The 20,324-nt window shown below is 40.0% G+C and overlaps 1 protein-coding gene across 5 annotated transcripts in view; it reads left to right on the top strand.

The window, feature by feature from the left end:
* The window catches only part of SFMBT2 (Scm like with four mbt domains 2), a 205,704-nt gene that overhangs the window by 107,517 nt on the left and 77,863 nt on the right, over positions 1-20,324 (top strand). For all 5 annotated transcript variants that reach the window (XM_040968195.1, XM_040968193.1, XM_040968194.1 and 2 more), the window contains 2 exons: positions 1,595-1,692; positions 20,063-20,164. In XM_040968195.1, coding sequence (XP_040824129.1) covers positions 1,595-1,692; positions 20,063-20,164 — 200 coding nt within the window. The remainder of the gene's footprint in view (positions 1-1,594; positions 1,693-20,062; positions 20,165-20,324) is intronic.

Below are 20,324 nucleotides of genomic sequence, written 5' to 3'. Positions count from 1 at the left end.
TACATATCTGAGGTTGAACTCTCCCAGATGGCAGGAAAAGAGAACTAGTTCATGTCTGGTCATGTCCTGAGGTCTGGCCTCCTGGGTGCTGTTTCTTCCTGGCCTCCTTTGAACAGCTGCATCAGAATCCTCTGGCATTTGCACACTGTGGTCCTGTGAACTGCCTCTCTCTTCATTAAGGTCTCCAGACAGTGCCCTTGAACTTGAGCCAACAGTGCCTTCTGGGATAGCCTCACATCTCCAAGACCTGGGTCCTTTGCTTACAGAGAGGGAACTTTATGACAAATAGTACCTTCTTTTCAGTCTGAAGAAGTGTTGCCTGAAGCTCTATTGTATGCCTGAACGTGTTACATACTATTAGAAGGAATCACATTCTGTTTTTCTTCTGGCATGGAAATACTACATAGGAAAATTAAAGATTCTTCCGAGATAGCAGAGTCTACAAGAAATGCTAGCAACCAGGAAGGGTTGTAGACAATATGTACACACAGAAGTAGTTTGTTGTGACTAACCCTTTATATACAAGCAATGCCTGTGGGCAGTGTGTTGAAAATTTGACTAGTTCTGGTAAACCTTAACGTCTGCTATTATGGCCAGAAAAGCCTAAAGAATTGGCTGAAACAGAGGGAATTTGAAGCTTAAGGTCAGTTCAGAAGCTGTGAGGATGAAAATATATAGCTGCTTGCTAGCAAGCAGACGTGCAAGAAATTAAAAATACAACCCCAAAGGTTGAATGTTACCTTTAAACTGTGCTTAAATTCATATTCATATCCTAACTATCTGTCTGAAGTAGCCTGAGTTGATATAGGGAGGGTATAAGCAGATCCACTTCCTCTGAGTGCTTCAGCAAAACCCATTTTGATAAAGTCTTAAATCTGTTGAGATCAGGCCATAAAATTCCCCCGCAATTTCAGCAATAGGTGAAAACAATGATCAACATTTTTTTTTCTTTTAGTTTTGCATGCAGACTGTGTCAGCTCCATTCATAAATCTCATTTGCCCTAACCACTTGGGAAAAAATATGGGCAACATGTAGTGTTAGCAACGTTTCAAGTGTAAATAAGAGTTAGTTGCTAAATTTTAATTTACTTTTTTAATAATTTTCTGATTTATGCTGACTATTTTGGGCTTAGAAGTGCTTGGAGATTTAGTGAGAACTATGTTGTAATAACTGCAAACATCAGGCAAGAGTTGTTTGTAGTTTAGGAAGTTACCAGATAATAAGTTCTTCATCAGTCGTTTTTGCTGCCGGGGTGATATGTGGATGTGTGCGAACCATGGGTGGCTGAGTATTTTGCTTATATGATTAATACCATTAAATTACTTACAGAATACCAGCAAAATGTATACAAATGTTCCCTGAAGAAGAGTGCTATTAAGGTTATTCTTCATATCTGATAGCAGGAATCCCAAGTTGCTACTTAATTTCAGAAAATTCATTTAGCAGGTGGCCTTTATGGTGGGCACAGTAAACTTCGATGGTTCCTCAATGTGCTGACGTGGGCTGGAAGACTGGGAAGAGAAATTTCAAGAAGGAACTGTCCTGAAGATCATTTTAGTCCTTAAACTCTTATGTGCTTTGCTGTTGATACAGAAATCTATCCTTTGAAGATGACCTCTGAATGGAAATGTGCTCTGGAAAAATCCCTTATTGATGCGGCAAAGTTTCCCCTTCCAATGGAAGTGTTTAAGGTAAGATGTGAGCTCTTCTCATTTGATCTACTGTGTTCAAGTGCAACCCAGTCACAAAGTCTTAAACATCCCATCCTTTCACACTGAAGAATAAAGTTACTTTTTGGCAACTTTCCTCTTGGCATGTTACACATGATCTCCTGTGTTATGCTGTGGTTTGTTTTCCACAGTCTCAGATAAGAAGGTGCTGATGAAGCTTTTAGAGGTCATTGTTTTCCTCCAACGTCAGTTACCTTGGGGAGCTACGTGTTCACCTTCTCCCTTCCTGCCAAGGAAGCAAAACAGAGCGAGTCTCATTTTGTGTTTTGTTTGGTAAAAATGACAGCCCATGATGCTTCATGTGATTACTCAGCATTCTTGCTGGCTCGGGATGCTTGTGCTGGGCATCTGCTGAGTATCAAACCTTTTTACCAAAATGTAGGGCTTCTTGAAACCTATCTCAACTGAAACGGATTGCTGCCTCTTAACACTTTCAGACCTTTGCCTCTTCAAGGTTGGTTCTGTAGAGTGGGCTTGGAAGAAGCCATGTGGGGTCTCCCTGGTATTTTGTGAGCCCTGATTCCCCCTTACTTCCCTGACCTCCACGTTCAGGCACGCTTGATGTCCTCTGCAGTAGGTTCTAGGCTGATTCTTGGCTTTTCTGATGAGTGCTTTCATTTGGCTCTGCTGAATGTGTAGTTCCTGTTCATTAGTCTCCTTTTTGAAGCTTCCATACCACTGTTGCTGCTAAGTAAATTTGTGTCCATAAAATCTTTTGACTACCTTTTTGTTTATAGGTAGAACCAAAATTAATTTGTCTGACAACCCGGCATTGTTATTTTAAAATTTCTTGTTCTTTGGATTCCACGGTAAAATAAACCTTGTGTATCTCTCTGTGAGATGCTCAGGCTGGTGCAGGTCAGCTCTGCTTCTGCCTGTGGTCTGGTCTTGTGCAGCGTCCATCCGTGGGATACCAGATGGTAGCCACACTGGCCTTTTTACTTGCAATGCCTTGTGTATCTGAAATTCTTATTCATCCTTCAAATTCAGGCGTCAATATGCAGCAGTTTTCTAAAGGAATCTTTTCTGGAGCCCTGGCCGCTGCCCCAGCCCAGTTGAGCATGTGGCCCCAGAGGTGCCCTCACAGCGCTCCTACTGGGTTCCAGTAGGTTCCATCACAGTTGTGCATGGTCATTTGGTGATTCTTTGCATGACAATCATCTTCTTTGCCTTAATGTTGAAGCTCCAGATAAGGACCACATCTTTCTTATCCACATTGGAAATGTGATTCCTTGCCTATAGTAGCACTCCATAAATATTTGTTAAATAAATGGACTAATTGTTGAACATAATAAATGTTTTAACTCATGGTTTTAACAATTATAGATGAAATGGATATGCAAGTTTATTATTTACAACTCTGAATGCTCACACTTAAAAGGTTAATACATAAACATTAATAACCCTATTATACTTCTAATTAAAACTTAACAAATCCATTAAACATTTGTGAAGCAGTTATTCTTTGACCTGATCCTAGAATTTAATGCTTTATTTATATTTTCCAAAATGCAGTCACTTTCTGTCCTAACTTTAATTTCTTCCTGTGAGAAAGACAATTATTTTTATAGAGTACCCAAACATTATAATCTTATTTAATATTTGTTCATAAGTGCTATTTTAAGAGCAGATGTTGACTGTTACCTTGGGGCCCAACACAGGACAGGGTGGATAGCCTGGCACTTCATAAATACTACTTGGCTGCACTGACTTGCATGTATTTTTAAAGCAGGTGAGGTAATTCTGTAAAGGTTTTCTTATTGCAGTTCTATGGGAGAGGATTGGGCAGATTGTTAGCCATATTTTGTATTGAGTATATGTTTATATACTTAATTATAAGAGTATGAGAATAAGCAGTTTATTCATTTCCTAGGCTGTTGAAGTAAGTCGCTATGGACTGAGCTGGGTGGCTTGAAACAACAGAAGTGTGTTCTCCCATATTTCTGGGGCCTGGGATTTGTAACCAGGATATGGCTATGTATGACCACTCTCTTTCTGGGGCCCTTTGTGACATAAAAATTTCCTTCCTGCCTGCCTGCTTGCCTGCCTGCCTGCCTGCCTGTCTTCCTCCCTCCCCTCTTCCCTCCCTCCCTCCCTCTCTCCCTCTATTCCTTCTTTTCTTTCTTTGAAAAGTATAGTGACAGACAGAAGGGAAGACAGAGTGAGAGGATCTTCCATCCAAGGGTTTGGGTTCATTCTCCAGAAGGATTCAATGACCAGGGCTGGACCAGGCCACAGCCAAGAACCAGAAACTCCATATTGGTCTCTCATGTGGATGCAAGGGTGTCACACATCTTGATCAAGTGCTTGGGTCATCTTTGCTGCTTAAAGGCACATTAGCAAGGTACTGGATTGTTGTGGAGCAGCCATAACTTGAGCTGATACCCATATGGGATGTGAGTGTCGCAGGTGGTAGGTTAACTTGCTATACCACATTGCCTTTTTTACTATGCAGTGGTTTGTCATTCCCTGGCTTGTGGCAGTATTGCTTCAGTCTTCACCTGAATTTTTCTTCTCTGTGTATTTGTCCAAATTTATCTCTTCTTAGAGGACATTGGCCATTTGATTAAGACTCATCCTGGCTAAGCATGACCTCATCTTGACTCCACTGCATCCACAATGACCCTACATCCAAATGAAGTGACCTTTATGAGTTCAGGTAGATAGGGTTTCGTACAGGACACTCTTCAACCCAGTGCTACCATGTTGCATGTGTGTTTGATAATCTATGGAGTAAATACTATAGTTTTACTGAGAATTTCTCCACTTTAGAGAAATAACATGGGCATAGGGAAGGAGAATCAAAATATCTTACCAGGTGCTTCATTTATCTTTAAAAAAAAACAAGAAATTTTCTCTCTAAATTTGAATTCAAGCAAGTGATATTGCCTTGCAGAGTTCAAAGAAAGAGCTCTCTCTGTCACACACACACAGTGGTTTTTCTCTCTTAGCACTGTTTGTTCCTCACACACACACAGTGGTTTTTCCCTCTTAGCACTGTTTGTTCATCACTGTTTCATAGCAGCAGACTTATTTCTAGTTTCTTTCATTATGGAATATATGCCCTAATTCAGCAGTGAATCACCCTGAGATGCATTTTATTATAGAAATAGCCACAATGTTTGCTATTACAAGACAGAAGTCAAAGTGAACATTTAGTGGCCAGAGATGAGCATATTTCCAAGCAATTTTTTTTTATTATTTTTGCACTTTAGACAAAATGAGTGCTTTGATGGAATGAATTTCATTATGTGGTTTCTCACTTTGGGGGATGTGTCTACCACCTGTGTTGTTGGTGGTGTGTGTCCATGTCTATGCATGCAGTTGGATCAAGCTCATGTTTGGTTTTCCTGACTTGAATTCCAACAGAAGAACTACAAAAATAAGTCTTGCCTATTTTGTTGTTTGCTCGTTACTTGAGTAGCATTTTGATATTGTAGTTCACTGGAAATCTAATTTAATTTGGAAAATAAATATAATATTCAATGCATATACGTTGTTGAAAGATAAGTAATCAATGAAATGATTAAAAAGTTGGGGGGAAAGCTGTTGGAGGTATGTGTCTGACCTGGTAGTCAAGGCACCAGTTCAGACACTTCTCTCCTACATTTGAGTACCTGTAGTTGACTCCCAGCTCCATCCTGATTCCACTTACCTTCCCTCTGGAAGCAGCAATGTTGACATCAAGTAGCTGAATTTACCACTCACTTGGGAAGCTTGTATTGAGTGTGTGGCTCCTGGTTTTGGTCTTGGCCCAGTCCTGGCAACGGTGACTATTTGAGGGGTGAAGCAGTGGGTAAGCACTGTCTGTCTATGTCTCAAGAAGCAGAGGGAAATTTGAAATTTCATTTATTTGAAAATTAATGAAAATTTCTTTCCTGAAAATCAGCCTCATTATTTAGAGTTACAGTGATTCCTCAAACTTTTTATATCTTAACATTAACTTGTCAAAAATAATCCTGATAGGCAGGTGATTATACTGTACACCTTTGGATTTTAGGTTAGGTCTGCCTGCATCACACATCTGGGTAATTGTCAGCTTTCAGGAGGAAAACAAATCTGATTTGTAAGAATCAACTTAGAAAGATAGCTTAACAAATAGATAAAAGCTTATTCACTACTGTAGTATTTATCTGTTTTTGCAACCTCTGCAAGCTGTCACCATTAACTTCAACTGTCAACCAAAGAAAAATGTCCCAATTTCAGTAAAAGCTTTTCATCTTATCATCACAGAGTAGCATTAGAATAGGTATGCCTGAGTTTGTTTCTGCCATAGAACGGCAAAATTATCACAGTATTGATTCAGTGTTTGGGGCCCGTGAAGCCTTTCCTATCCCCCAATGAAAAGACCAATGTCTGCCTAGATGTGATTAAATGCTATCTGGGGATATTAGATATTTCCAAAAAAGGAGGTTAGAAATGACTGTTGATTCTTAGCATAATGCTGCATGTGGCCTACATTCATGCGGCTTCTGTAATTAGTGTTGCTTTTCATTCTCTTCAGGTCTTGTAAATTTTACTTTACATCTGTGATCCCACTGGTTTGCACATGTGGAAATTAGAGAAGCTTCACTCACAAGTCATATATCCATCAAAAAGCTGTACACAGAAGAAACAGCAGTTCCCAATTTTCCAGTTCGTGGAAATGAAGTGTCTTTTCCTTAGAGGAATGCGAAACTACAGCCTGGGGAGCACAAGTGTTCTCCTGCTAACTTTATTCATGACCACACTTTAGAGTAGTAAGGGAAAACACATTTAAAATGTTGTTAACATATGTGATCCATTTTATCCAATAAAGAAGGAAAAATTGCCAGATCCTTTTATTTTCATTGAGTAGATGTTAAAAATCTCAGAGTATTTAACATTCTGAATAAACTCCTTAGAGATTTGCAGTAGAGTGAAGGGATTTACAGTTAAAGACAATCAAGCTCAGTGCCTATATCCTCCTTACATTTCTGTGTTAGGGTCCCTCCTCCAACCCAGGTTTGGTCATTCAGAGGACTTTGCAGTTGCTGTCTTCATGCATGGGTGCAGTTTCTTCCAGTGAAGGGATAAGGTACAGTCAGAAAGGGTAGGTTTTAACAGGGCAGTGCCTCTGAGGCTTGGTGCTTAGAGTTGCCCTATGCCCAGTACCTGCCCAGATGCCAGACTTCTAGAAGGAAACTAGGTACCTAGTAGACACCTGGTCATTGATATGAGCAATTCAGGATGACGAGCCACTACTATATTCCAAAAACATTTTGAGTCTGTCTTGTCTACTTGGAAAGTAAGTCCAGCTTCCTACATGATTCCTTTCCTTTCTACAGGTTGCTGCTTAAAATCAGAATCACTGCACTCTAGGGCCATCTTCCCATCGCATGCTGTACCTACCACTTTGCTTTGCTTTACTGTTTATTACTAATAGATGGGCTTCTTAGTGGAATATTAGCTCTAGAGAACACAGTGTTTATCTGTATGACTGTTTTTCCCTCAGTGCCTTCAACAGTATCTGGAACAAGCGAAGTTCTTTCCAGTAACTTTTCATGAGTAGATTAATGAATAAAGAAGTCCCAAAAGTTAACTCAGAAATGGCCTTATAGTACTACTTTAAATGAGCCTCCCAGTTGTGGTTCTTAAAATAATGGCTCTGACTGTATAAGAGAAGAGGGAGTGATTTCCCTGGTATGGTGGGTCATTTTATGGTCAATTAATAATACTTCGAGGAAGTTTCCAGCTGAAAGTAGGAAGACATTCATGGTGCCAAGGATATTACAGATGCATTGAAATTAAGAGAACAACTCAATTTTAAACACAACAAAGCATCATGTTCTACAAATTCTCATTGTTCACAAGGTGAACTGCCAACATTTGCTTCTTGCTGAAAGTGAGCACAGATTAGGCGTAGTTTTTTTTTTTTTTTTTTAAAGATTTATTTTTATTATTTTTTCATTGGAAAGGCGGATATACAGAGAGAGGAGAGACAGAGAGAAAGATCTTCCGTCCGATGATTCACTCCCCAAGTGAGCGCAACGGGCCGATACTATGCCGATCCGAAGCCAGGAGCCTCTTCCGGGTCTCCCACGCGGGTGCAGGTTCCCAAAGCTTTGGGCTTTCCTCGACTGCTTTCCCAGGCCACAGGCAGGGAGCTGGAAGGGAAGCGGGGCTGCCGGGATTAGAACCGGCGCCCATATGGGATCCCGGGCGTGCTAGGCGAGGACCTTTAACCACTTGCGCCACCGCTCCGGGCCCCAGATTAGGCGTAGTTTTGACTCACCTGTATCATGTGGAGGCTGGAATTTTTTCCTTTTAAAATCTTGTTGCCATTTTTGATCTTATAGTAACCTGCTGCAATGCTATTATATGTCGTTTCCTCATTAAACAAATGGATCAATGGAAAGGCAATGAACTTGAAGAATAAGCTCAAGAGAACCGTTTGGAGCTATGACGGAGCTGGCACTCAAATGGCTGGTTTCTGCTTTGTTGTATGTTTCTTCTGTATTGCAATGCTGCTCCAAGATGGCACATTTCTTAGCTATGCATTATATCTGAACAGATGTGATGTGACTGGGTGAAAAACCACATATTTCTTCTAGATTATTTTCTCTGATTTGAAGCTGAGAAAAAGTGTGATTTTGGAGGTGATGTGTACACTCACTACTGTAGCTACTGTTTATTGCATTATTGCGTCCCTAATCAATCCCCAGTCAATATCTGTGGCTATGGTGTTTAAAATGAGTCAAGACTGTGTAACCGAGGCTTGACTGAATTTAACTCACAGCTGATTAGAGGTATGCTTGATCATGTGCCATGTAGAGACAATTCATTCAATGAGACGGCATATGCAGGCTAGCGCTCCTGTAAGATTATAACAGCACTGAAAATTCCCCATACTGAAGTGACTTTGTAGCCATCATAAGATCATAGTACAATGCATTGCTTGTGTTCCTTGGGAAACTGGTATAGCCAAACTTGCATGACTAGTGTCTAGAAGGACCACAATATAATTGACTATGATACCAAATGCTTCATCCTGATGGCAAACAACTGTTACATATTCTGCATTTATTGTACTGAATTCTTACCATGATTTTAGACTGTACTCCTAATTATAAACAGCAAATCAGTGGTAAGTGTTTGGCGTAGCAGTTAGAGGAGCCACTTGGAACACCTGCATCCATACTGAAGTGTCTGAGTTTGAGTCCTAGCTATGCTCCTGCTTCCCACTCCTACTACTGCGCACTCATGCACACAGAGGTGATGACTCAAGTAGGCGAATTTCTGCTACTCGAGTGGGACACCTGGATTGAATTCCTGATTCCTGGTGTCTTTGGCCTGACCCAACCTCTACTGTTAGGGTCATTTGGAGGGTGAGCTAGCAGATGGGAGGTTTCTTTGTCTCACAAATAAATGGAATGTGTATTGTAAATGAGGATGTCACAATACAGCAGCAACACTCCCATACATCTCATGTTTACCATAGTTTTGATTGCATGGAGAGGCCACATCATGTAACCAATCTACTTATAGGATCCAGATTTGTTTATGTGTACTGTGTCACATATGTATAGTGATAAAGTTGTGTAACAACATTAGTGAGAAAAGAGGCTTGGTTTTATGTTTATATGATTGACATAGATATCTGCTACGTAGATCCACAATTGTGTGTGTGCGTGTGCGTGTGCGCAGAATTTATATGAGTTAAACACTTTTGCAATCTGTAAATAAAGGGCTGGGAGTGGTGGCAAGTCAGTAAGTTTGTTCTACTTTTCCCTGTTTTTAAGCTGCACCTGCAATGCTCTTTTTTGTATCTTGCTTTTCCTGTTTGTTAGTGCCTTATGCACCAAAGGAAAGAACAATAGAGACAAGGCTGATGAAAGCAAGTACTGCATAATGCCATTAGTTATTCTTTATACAAATAAAGGAGAAATAAAGACATTCAGTACATGTATTTCCTTTCCTCTAAGGGTGTTCAGTCTGCTCATAACACATGAGAACTCTGCGCCTTGCAATGTCTCCAACTTTGGTGTAACTGTGTGTGTGGTGGTAGGTTTAACTGTTAGGAGGAAATGTCTTCTGTATTTTACTATCTCAGAGTGAGGTAAAAGATAGAGAGAAGATGGAGTGTGGTGAACAGAGAAAATGTTTAATTTGTCCTTCCATCTAGCACAACCAAAGGAGTAAGAAAGGCAGTGGGCTGCTCCCTTCCGATTGTGAGGCTGCAGTTTCTGTGGTGACTGATTTCCTTTTCTCTCTTAGCGGCTAATTATAGACATAATAAAGCACTTGTAGCTCAGTCTGGCCTTTCAGGTGGGATGTTTAATTTTCTAGCATTTTCTTGAAGATGTTGTTGTAGAGAAAGAATGCATTATTTTTGTCCAGGTCATTTGGTAGTAAATATTAGCTCCTTTTCATCAAGTTACAAATGATTCTTTTAAAGAATGTTTTAATAGTCATTCCTATTGTTATCAGATGGATTACTGACTGCCCCGTTGTGATCCCTTTTGTGGAATTTGAACTTGTGGGTTTTCTTTTCAATTTTATTTATTTGGGAGGGAAGGAGAGAGGGCAGAAGAAGAGGGAGAGAGGAAGAGTCCTATTTGCTGATTAACTCCCCAAATACTCACAGAAACCGGAGCATCAACACTGGGAGAACAGAACCTAATGCAGGTCTCCCATTTGGATGGCAGGGATCCAGTTACTGGAGGTTCGAATCAGTAATTGACTATTGAACCAACACGTTCAACTCCAACTCCTGCTTGTGAGTTTCCTCCAGTGGTCTGTATGGACCATCCTCCTCCTGAAGCTTGCAAGCACAACTTCTACAGTGCCTGTGTTATGTGATCTCCTTGTGATGGACTCGTGTTTGCAAATTTGAAGAGGATTGCTTTGGGAAGGCAAAGGGAAGTTCCTTTTACTTAATGCCCGCTCCTTGCTGCTTATAGAAGTGACAGGTAGAGCTTCCCGTGGCCACTGTGTATGTGTCATGGATCCTTGAACTGCACCTCATAAATTACATGACTAGAAAGGACTATAGAGGCCATCTGGTTTTTATGAGTATTGGAGAAAATCTTGTAAGAGATGTAATAAAGAGGGCAGCTTTGGTCAACCAGTAAATGTTAACTGTAAAAAAAAATCCAGACATATATAAAGAGCTTGCTGCAACAATTGCTTGATTGTACGGGTGAATGCTACTGCCTGCAGTTTGCTATACAGTGGCTTGCTTTTAATTCTGGACATTAGGAACCTAACAATATTAACAACTTCCAGTTATATGTTCTGGGAATTATCACTCCCAAGTGGCTTCTGTTTACCACTGTTAGTACTGGCTTCTTCCAGTTACTACAGAGGAAGAAGATAATATTAGCCTGAAGTCAATATCAACAGTAATTGAGGTGTTGGTGGGTGTGAGGGGACTGGATTTCTTGTTTTTCAAACCTAGAAACATTTCAAAGTGCTTACTGTACCCTATCTTAATTATTTTAGATTTTGAATTCTCTTGGTCAATAAGAATCATTGAGCATAGATTATAATTCTCTCATCTATGTAGGATTCTCTTTTGAGTTTTTATACTAAATATTATTACTCAGACTATTATAACATCATATGGAGTAATTTCATCCACCCCTGCCCACCCTCTTCCAAATACGGAAAAATCTATTGCAAGTTAGGCCATCCTTCAAAGTCTGCAATGCCTTTTATGAAAGGATGGTTTGCAAGTAGCAGTGTCTTAGGTGGGAAAATCATGGTGAAGTGATATCTGAGTCATTTGCAAGATTATCTAGATTGCAACAGGTTTAAATCTTTTCCCTGCAATCCAGATTTTCCTTAGAGTAACTGCATAACATCTTTGTGTGCTCATGTAACTCCAGTATGCAAAGGTTAATATCTATTAAGCCTTTCATCCCTTGGGACAGCATCAGAAGGCAGAGAAAGAAGCCGAAGAAAGAGAAATGAGAGCATGAAGAATTCCCATGCATACCACCATTTGTTCACTAGTTGGAAGTGGTGGAACAGGAGTAATGATTGCTTGTAATTATTGGGCACCAGCAGAGTGGCAGACATTGTGCTAAGTATTCTTCTTATGCCATTGCATTACATGGATGGTAATCTGATTCAGCAAGTGTTTTAGTCTTCCTGATAAGGCTAAGAAAACTCAAATAAATCAGGTTCATATTGTGACAAAGTGCAAGTGTCAAGCGGGGACTTCCAGGTCTTGCTGAGATAGTCTCAAGCTGAGTCAAGATCAAAAGAGGTGTTTTGCGTGGTTGACAAACTAGAAGACTAAAGGATGAACCACAGCTGGTGATAGAGTCTCAGAGAAATCTAGTGATGGGAGCAAGCTCACTGATATGGGGAGGGCAGAAATTACACCTCAGGTATCTTAACAAGACTTGCCATTTCTCTTTTGTGTGGGATGCAGGGAAATTTGCCCCTTAGGGCACATGCGGCAATTTCTAAACACACTTTGCTACCACTGGAAGGTGCTGTTAGCATCTAATGGAAAGCAGCTGGCTATGTGGCTCAATATTCTGCAATGCACAAGACAGCTTCCCTGACCCTAAGCAAAATCCCTACATGTCAGTGATGCTGGGGTTGAGTAACTGTTCTAAGCAATGAACACTTTCTCATCTGGAAGCAGATTGGTTGATTAGAGCCAAGGGCAGCTGTGATTGGACATGGGCTCTGGAAATTGGAGCTGTCTGCTGCAGGCATAATGACAGTTGGTGCCTTCCAGTGTGGAGTGTTTGCCACTCTGGGCTGATCATAGGGACTTTTTTTAAAATGAAAGATTTATTTTATTTTTATTGGAAAGGCGGATATACAGAGAGGAGGAGAGACAGAGGAAGATCTTCCATCTGATGGTTCACTCCCCAAGTGACCACAATGGCTGGAGCTGAGCCAATCCAAAGCCAAGAGCCTCTTCCTGGTCTCCCACGTGGGTGCAGGGTCCCAAGGCTTTGGGCTGTCCTCAACTGCTTTCCCAGGCCACAAGCAGGGAACTGTATGGAAAGTGGAGCTGCCAGGATTAGAACCGGTGCTCATATGGGATCCTGGGCATGCAAGGCAAGGTCTTTAACCACTACACTGTTGCACTGCGTCCATAGGGACTTTTGAGTTCCCTGGGTTCAGTAACTAGAGCATCAGTACCTACTGAGGGCCAAACCCAAGGTGGAGAAGATTTGCACTGTGCCTGCTCATCTTCCTTTCTCTGGAGGGTGATATCTGTAAGCTTAGGGATATTTCAGGGACCTTCAGGGCCCTGTGTCATGTTTCCATAACAACAGTTGACTCATTCATTTAGGAGCAGAGAGATGCCTCTTAGTCATTGTGTCTGCCCCATTCTGCTCATGGTTGTGAAGCTGGAAGGAAAGGTGACCAACAGAGCTGTTGCCAGAGCCTTCTGCAAGCCTGCAGGCTACCCACAGCATTACCATGGAAACAGGAGAAGCCGTTTTTACATGCAGCAAAAGTGAACTGAACAAGGAGAAAGAGGAGAGTACAATGCTGTTTATACTGCTACGTTATCTCTGGGTTTCTCATGGAGGTGCTGTAAGGAAAGTTGAACTTTTTACCACTTGCTTAACATTTTTATGGTGCTAAGTGTTGGACAGTGAAATAAATTTTCATTGCCCTTGAGTTTTCACAACTTAGTGCCAGTTTTCAGACTTTCTGTGAAATAGACCTGGTACCACCTTCTGTTACATATTGTGCAGTGATTAATAATATGGTCCTACTTTTTCCTCACTGGTATTTTTTTAACTGGATTGAATGCACCAGCAGCAGATCAAATTACTATTTTCAGCTATTAGTAAAGCATGGAAATATGTATTAGTGGTTCATCTTATAGATTTTTTTCACTACTTTTTTGTGTTAGAAATATTTCACTCGATATATTTAGATGATGTGGTAAAATTGAAGTGTAATTATACTATTGATTTAATAAACAGTGGCATCCAGTGTCTGTTTTTAGATGCAGCCCATACTACCAGAATAATTTCCTAATGAGTTTATGAGCAGTGGGTCATTGGTTCGATGGAAAGATGAACCATTTGATACATGACACGGGGCTGTTTTCTTTAGCATGGCAGATCATGCTAATATGAATACAGAAATTAAAGTGCATTTTATTTTATATCAATTCAAATAGAATACTAATTAAAACTCCTCATTGACTTCACTGAAGCCTAGTCTTAGAAATTATACAAATTAATTTGGACCTTGACAAGGAGCTTATGAATGTTTTGAGCTCCCTGTAGGCCAAAGAAACTGGCATATTGGAACTGAGAAAATTAAACTATGCAGTTGTATTTTGTAAGTGTAAGACACAACAAGGTTTTTTTTTACCTTGGTAAAATTGTGGAGGGAGGAGTTGGATATCTGGCTTCCCTATTTTATTTCTTATCAACATAAGGAAAAAGGAAGAGGCCAAGTTAAAAGATTGAAGTTCAGATTCCTGCTACGTGGCAGAAGTTCCTATTCCTTTCCACTGTGGGACTCAGATTAAGAGTTGATTTTTTAAAATTGATTTTCTTACAATAAAATCCTCGCCAAGAACATTGCAATTTTGTTGTCTTAATTAGTTTGAATGTATTCTTCTTTATTGGATTTAGGGCAGAGTCACTGTTGGTTGGTAGAATGTGAGAGCTGCTTGGGTTCTGGGCGAAGTGTAGCTGATGAGAGCTGAACAGAAATATGAAGTTGGTGTGCATAGAGTCTCGTTTCCCATGTCAGTTGATTGAAAATAAGATTCCCTGAAGAGATTGTTGTTGTAGCCTCTGAAGATAGACCTTCAACAGAATGAATAGCATTTTACATTTGATCAATATAAAACTACTTTAAGGCAAAAATAAAAATGGATAGAGACAAATGTGCTTGGGAATGGCAGTGCTGACATTTATTAAGGAGAATATTTTCTGTAAGCCATTTACCTGGCTCTCTACCCCATTTCATTAAGTGGCATTTCCTGCATGTGGTAGCAGTGTTTGCAAGTACACTTAGGGTATACACTAATCTGGCCTGGTACCAGAAATGAGCTCATTCTTGACCCAACATTTGTGATCTAGTTTGGCAAAGGCCAGAATATCTTTTGAATCACAGCAATTTCCCTTTTTCTGTCAGTAGATAACCAGTTGTAAATCATCTTCAGGAATCTTAAACTCCCTCTTCTGAACATTGAGTATAAGTAGCAGAGTGTTTGTATAAGCAACTACATATACCATAACTGCTTTATCAGCTCCAAGTAGATGGTCTTAGCGAAAACATGTAGTTCTTGATGAGGTTATTCAAACTATTCCTTATATGCTAGTGTGAATGTATATTTGAATTCACAGAACCTAACAAATGTGTCCATTGTCTTGTTTGGAATTTGTGGGTGTTGAAGTCTTGCATTGTCTTAAAAACTTGACTTTTCTTAGTATTGTTAGATATCTTCTTTTGTCCTTAGATCATACTCAGATGCCTCCAATCAGCATTTAAGGCCCAGCCTTCCTTACTGGGTTTACTGTGCCCCCTTTCCAGAATCTTCTGTTTATCACTCTTATATACTTAATATTGAAAGTAAGATCTACTCCTATCAGATGTCTGACTGCCATGATCAAACTGATAGTTTACTCTATATTAGAAGTAAGAGAATTCATTCAGAAATTTATTTGGGCCATGTTTCTTGTCTTTCCATTCTTTCCCTTGAGAAATGTAGATATTCGCATGTATTTCATGCAGCTCCTGGAATCCTACTGTACAATATCTCTGTAGTTTCTAATGAAAGTTTCTTGAATGAATCAGGGAACACAGAATTGGAATGAATGTCAAGAAAGTGTCTAGTTTTGTTTTCTTCTTCAGTTTAATGGAATAAATATTTATGGAGGTCTTTCTTGGATGAACCATTTAATGTAAACAAGTGAGTTTGGCATTTGCTGGAAAGTGACGCACAGACAACATGGCTATTTTCCATGTGTCTCAGAGTCTTCCGAGATCTGAGGCTCCAGCTACAATCTCCATTGGAAAATATTGTCCTGCTCTTATAGTAAAAAGTTCTTGACATCATTGCTCATGAATAACATAAACATTAAAGTAGCAGTCTTAGTCAAACCCTTGATCATTAAACATTTTTGCTCTTATATCTGAAATCCCTACGAGGTTCATTTACCCTGGAAACAGATGGAGGTATCTACATGGTTAGAGAAAAATGCTTTTTAAAATGAAGATTAAAAAGTAATCTGAAGAAAGTAGAAATTAGCACTGGAAGATAAATGCCTTTTACAATTTCAAGACTCATTTCTAAGATTTTAAGTTCAAATTGAATAGGATGGTATACAGTTATACAGATATAGCGTATCTGTGCTTGTTTGAATGCTACCACCTCTTCAAATGCTCGACTTGCTTTTTTTTTTTTTTTTTTAGTATATTAAATGAGTAGTCTTGGGGGTTTTGCATAGTTTGAAACAAAGTCAGATCTGTTTCTATAAGTAAGAAGTTTTTCTGTCAACTGCTTCCTCTTCTCTCTCTCCCCTCCCTCCCAAATATTTCTGAGGGTGCTGTATGAATCTTTTCCATTCCCTGACTTTGAACACCATCATTGTCCTATGGTTCAGTTTAGTTCTGACACAAATTACACCCTGGGTATCACAGACCCCAGCAGTTAAGTATGGAGTCCTAAAAGACTTCCCCTATTTTCTAAACCAAAGAAAAATGCTTGGCCATGTATACGTCTTGTCGTTTCTAAAATGTTTATTTATGTACTTGAGAATCAAGATGACAGAGAAAGGGATAAAGACAGAAAGAGATCACCCATCTGCTGGTTTATTCCCCAAATATCTGTAACAACTAGGATTTGACCAGGACAAATTCAGGGACTCCATGTGAGTCTCCCCAATGGGTGCCCTGGTCCCAAGCATTTGAACTATCCCCCGCTACTTTCCCAGGCACAGTAAAAGAACACTGGATGGAGCTGGCAGTACTTGGAACTGCAGCTCCAATATGGGCTGCCAGTGTCGCAAGTGGCAGCTTAAACCTGTGCATCACAACACCAGCCCCCACTTTCCACTGTTATTTTTCGATACCTTTTGCTATTATAATTTTAAAAATGATATAATTCCATAGCCTTGGGGATTTCCCTTTCTCCCTTCTCATGATTATAATTCAGGCTTTTCATCACTTCTTCTTTGAGCTTTGTAATTGGCTCACAGAACTGAAGGAAAATGGTTTACTTATAGCTACTGCTTTATCCTAAAAAATTTTACAAAGATACAGATGAGCAGCCAAATGTAAGAGGTATACACGATAAAGCCAAGAAAAGTTTTAGACATTGGAATTTCTGTTCCCATGGATTTGGGGTACACTACCCTTGAGAGCATGTTGACTAAATGGGAAATTCTCCTCCATGGTTAAAGTGGCTTGACTATACAGGCATAATTAATTGAATCATTGGGTATTGATATTTAACTTCATCTCCAGCTTCTCTTTCCTCTCCATATTCTGGGAGCTGGGGGAGAACTGACCATTGTAATTGTCACATCTTGGCTCATTGTTTGTCATCTGCCCTCATCCTGAAGCTATCTAGGTGTTTCCCACGAATGACCTCATTAGAATAAAAGATGCTTCTATCATCCAAAGAATTACACGTGATTTAGGAACCAGGTGCCAGGAACCAGAAACAAGGACCAAATAAAGATTTCTCACACAATGAAAACTTGGTGCAGGTTGAATATCCTTCCTCTAACATGCTTGAAAATAGGCTTGGGAATAATTGTATCAATACTACAAGGTGAACATCTCTAACCTCAAACACTTTGAAGTCAGAACTACATTAAAACCTGCAATTCACTGAATGTCCTGTTGGCTTCTTGGCAACTCTGACTCACAAAGCAACAGATGAAGGACAGCTTGTAGTATAGAGCTCATGGAGCCACAGCGTGTTCAGCATGTCTGGTAGAGAGTCTTGGCAGTAGACCTTGAAAAACAGGATATAGAGTGGATGTGGATTTCACTCAGTTAGTAGTCAAAGTCAAGGAAAAGGTCTGCGGCTGTGTGTCAAGCCTGTTTGGACAGCTGGCTGTGCTCAGAAAGGGATGAACAGAGCAATTGCTTATGCAACAAATTGGGCACATGGACTACAAGGGAGGTGATGAAGACGGGAGGTAGCCCAGAGGCTCAGATTATTTTCAGGTCATACCTCCAGCACACAAGGAGAGGTAAATTATGAGGGATACACATTTCTCTGAGAGTTGTAGCAGTGCAGGCAGCGAGGGAGAAGTGGCCCATGGCCCATTTCCTTTGGTCACTGAGCCAGATCTCAAAACTCTTTGGCCTTTCATCCATGGTTGGTGAGAGGGAATGCTGTAGTATGGAAGGATAGTAGAGAAAAAAAATTCTGGGTAATGCTTTCATTCAACCAGGCTATTGATGATGATTACAAATATGTCATTGGTTCCCGAACCATTTCCATATTACCAAATACCTTAATAATGAGGGCTTAGACTTATTGAATACATTTAGGGTGTTTATAATCTCATAATTTAAAAGTAATTCCCATTTTCAAATGTTAAAGGATTTTGTGCTTTAAAAGGAGGAATATATTTACCTGCAAAATCCACAAATGTGACTTTCTTCCCACTGAGAGATACAAGAGGCTTTGGTTGCTGACAAAAGCATTAATTAATATAAATGTCAATTAGTCATTTCTGGTTTAGTTTTTCTCTCATCACATTTGTGGATTATAGCATTGGAATGCTGGTTGGTATGTGTTAATATGCCTTAGCTTTCTGTGCTATTGCATTTTATTTTTTTTTCCTGACTCACCTCCCCCCGCCAAATTTAAAAGTAAATGCTCTATGTACAGCATAAACAATGGAAATCATCACCTACACCTAAGAGTTTGCCTGTGCTTTTCTTTAGGCATGTAATTTTTTATGAAGTGTTGATGGTGAGTTCTTACAGAATCTATGCAAAATGTGGTATGAACAAAGAAAGTCATCACTTGCACCTCAAGATATTTCCTTGTGTTTTTGTTTATGCCTATAATTTTTATAAAGTGTTGATGGTAAGTTCTTACGGAATTTATACAGGCTGCAACATGAACCATCAAAGTCATGTCTTTCACCCAAGAATATTTCCTTGTGCATATAATTTTTATAAAGTGTTGATTGTAAGTTCTTCAGGAATTTATGAAGATTGAGAATGGTCCTGTCCCTTTGATACGTTCCTTCCTAGGATGTGACATTGTTTGCTCCACTCAAACCCAGCATGTGTCGTACAACACTGCGGATGTGAACATTGGAAGAGTCCTTGTGGCTTGGAGGTGTGGTGTGACAGCAGTGGTGTGACAGAGTTTTCTTGAGAGTTCCTTGTTTTGAGTCTTGTATTGGACACTGATGTGACCAGCTCTGGGATTGAGGGTTGTGTGAGCAGACACAGCTCTGCATTACCGTCAGAGTTGGATACAGAATATCATCATGGAAATGATTAAAACTCCTCAGATTTGCAGAGAAAGCAAAGTATTTCGTCTCTGTATGTGTGTAATTTTTTTCTGCATCCTTCACACTCAGTTGATGCCTTTGGAAAGACTAAAGTTGATTTGCAGCTATCACTTTTGCGGGAATAGACTTCAAATCCGTTTATTGATCCACTACTGTTGATACAGACTGGGAGTTATGGGGTCACCTCCATTTGAGCAAGATCAGTTCTGGGATCCCAAGACCAGCCAAACTCATCTACTGTTGTTGAGATAACATGCTTATTGACATTTATTTTCCTGAAGAGGCAGGAAAGTCCAAGTTATCCACCTGCAAGGTGTGAATTCAGAATGGGGTGTTTCTCTTGATGCAGCAAGAGTTGGGTTCTGATTGCCTTGAGAGAGGTTCTGGATTCTTATGTGCACACTTTCTTAGATCATGGATTCACTGCCTTGGCTGGTAAGCCATAGACTCTCAGACACTGAGGGCTGTGGAGAGACAGTCACCCAGAGGGTACACACAGAAGCCCTGTGTTGTAATTCCAGCAGCAGGGGGTCACTGTTTCTTAAACAACAGCCCTGCTGTTTGGAAAATAACTGACCAGCTCCGTTTCTCCACTGTGTCTCTGTTGATAGCATCTGGGAAGATCAAAGCAATATAATTGGAATCTTTTTGCGTAGTGCAGATGTAAGCATGGGCACAAAGGCTGGTTGCTGCTTCCTTGGAAAAGCAATTTAGCCTGCAGAAAATAATTACATCTGCAGTATTTTACAATAATTAGAAATTTAAAGGGGGGGGAGGGTTAACAATTTCCATCCGTTGCTGAAGAAAATACTCAAGGACAGTTACCAAGTTAATTCAGAGCAACATCACCTTTATTATTATTCTCTTCCTCCTTTCAGGATCATGCAGATTTGAGAAGCCATTTCTTCACAGTTGGGATGAAGCTAGAAACTGTGAATATAAGTGAGCCCTTTCATATCTGTCCTGCATCAGTGACCAAGGTGGGTTTTCTTTCCATTGCACATTTTCTATGACCCTCGCAGTGAGGGCAGATGACATGTGTTCCTGCAAGGACTCATAGCCAATGCAAAGTAAGGCATAGGAACATGGCTCTCTCCAGCACTGTTTTGAGTTCTGTTTTTAGTCCTGGATAGCTTTAAG

The sequence above is a fragment of the Ochotona curzoniae genome, unplaced genomic scaffold, assembly GCF_017591425.1.
Source record: "Ochotona curzoniae isolate NIBS_2020 unplaced genomic scaffold, NIBS_Ocur_1.0 scaffold_4683, whole genome shotgun sequence".
Taxonomy (NCBI): Eukaryota; Metazoa; Chordata; class Mammalia; order Lagomorpha; family Ochotonidae; genus Ochotona; species Ochotona curzoniae.
Note: the sequence above shows the minus strand (reverse complement) of the source record. Positions and strands in the feature narration are given on the sequence as shown.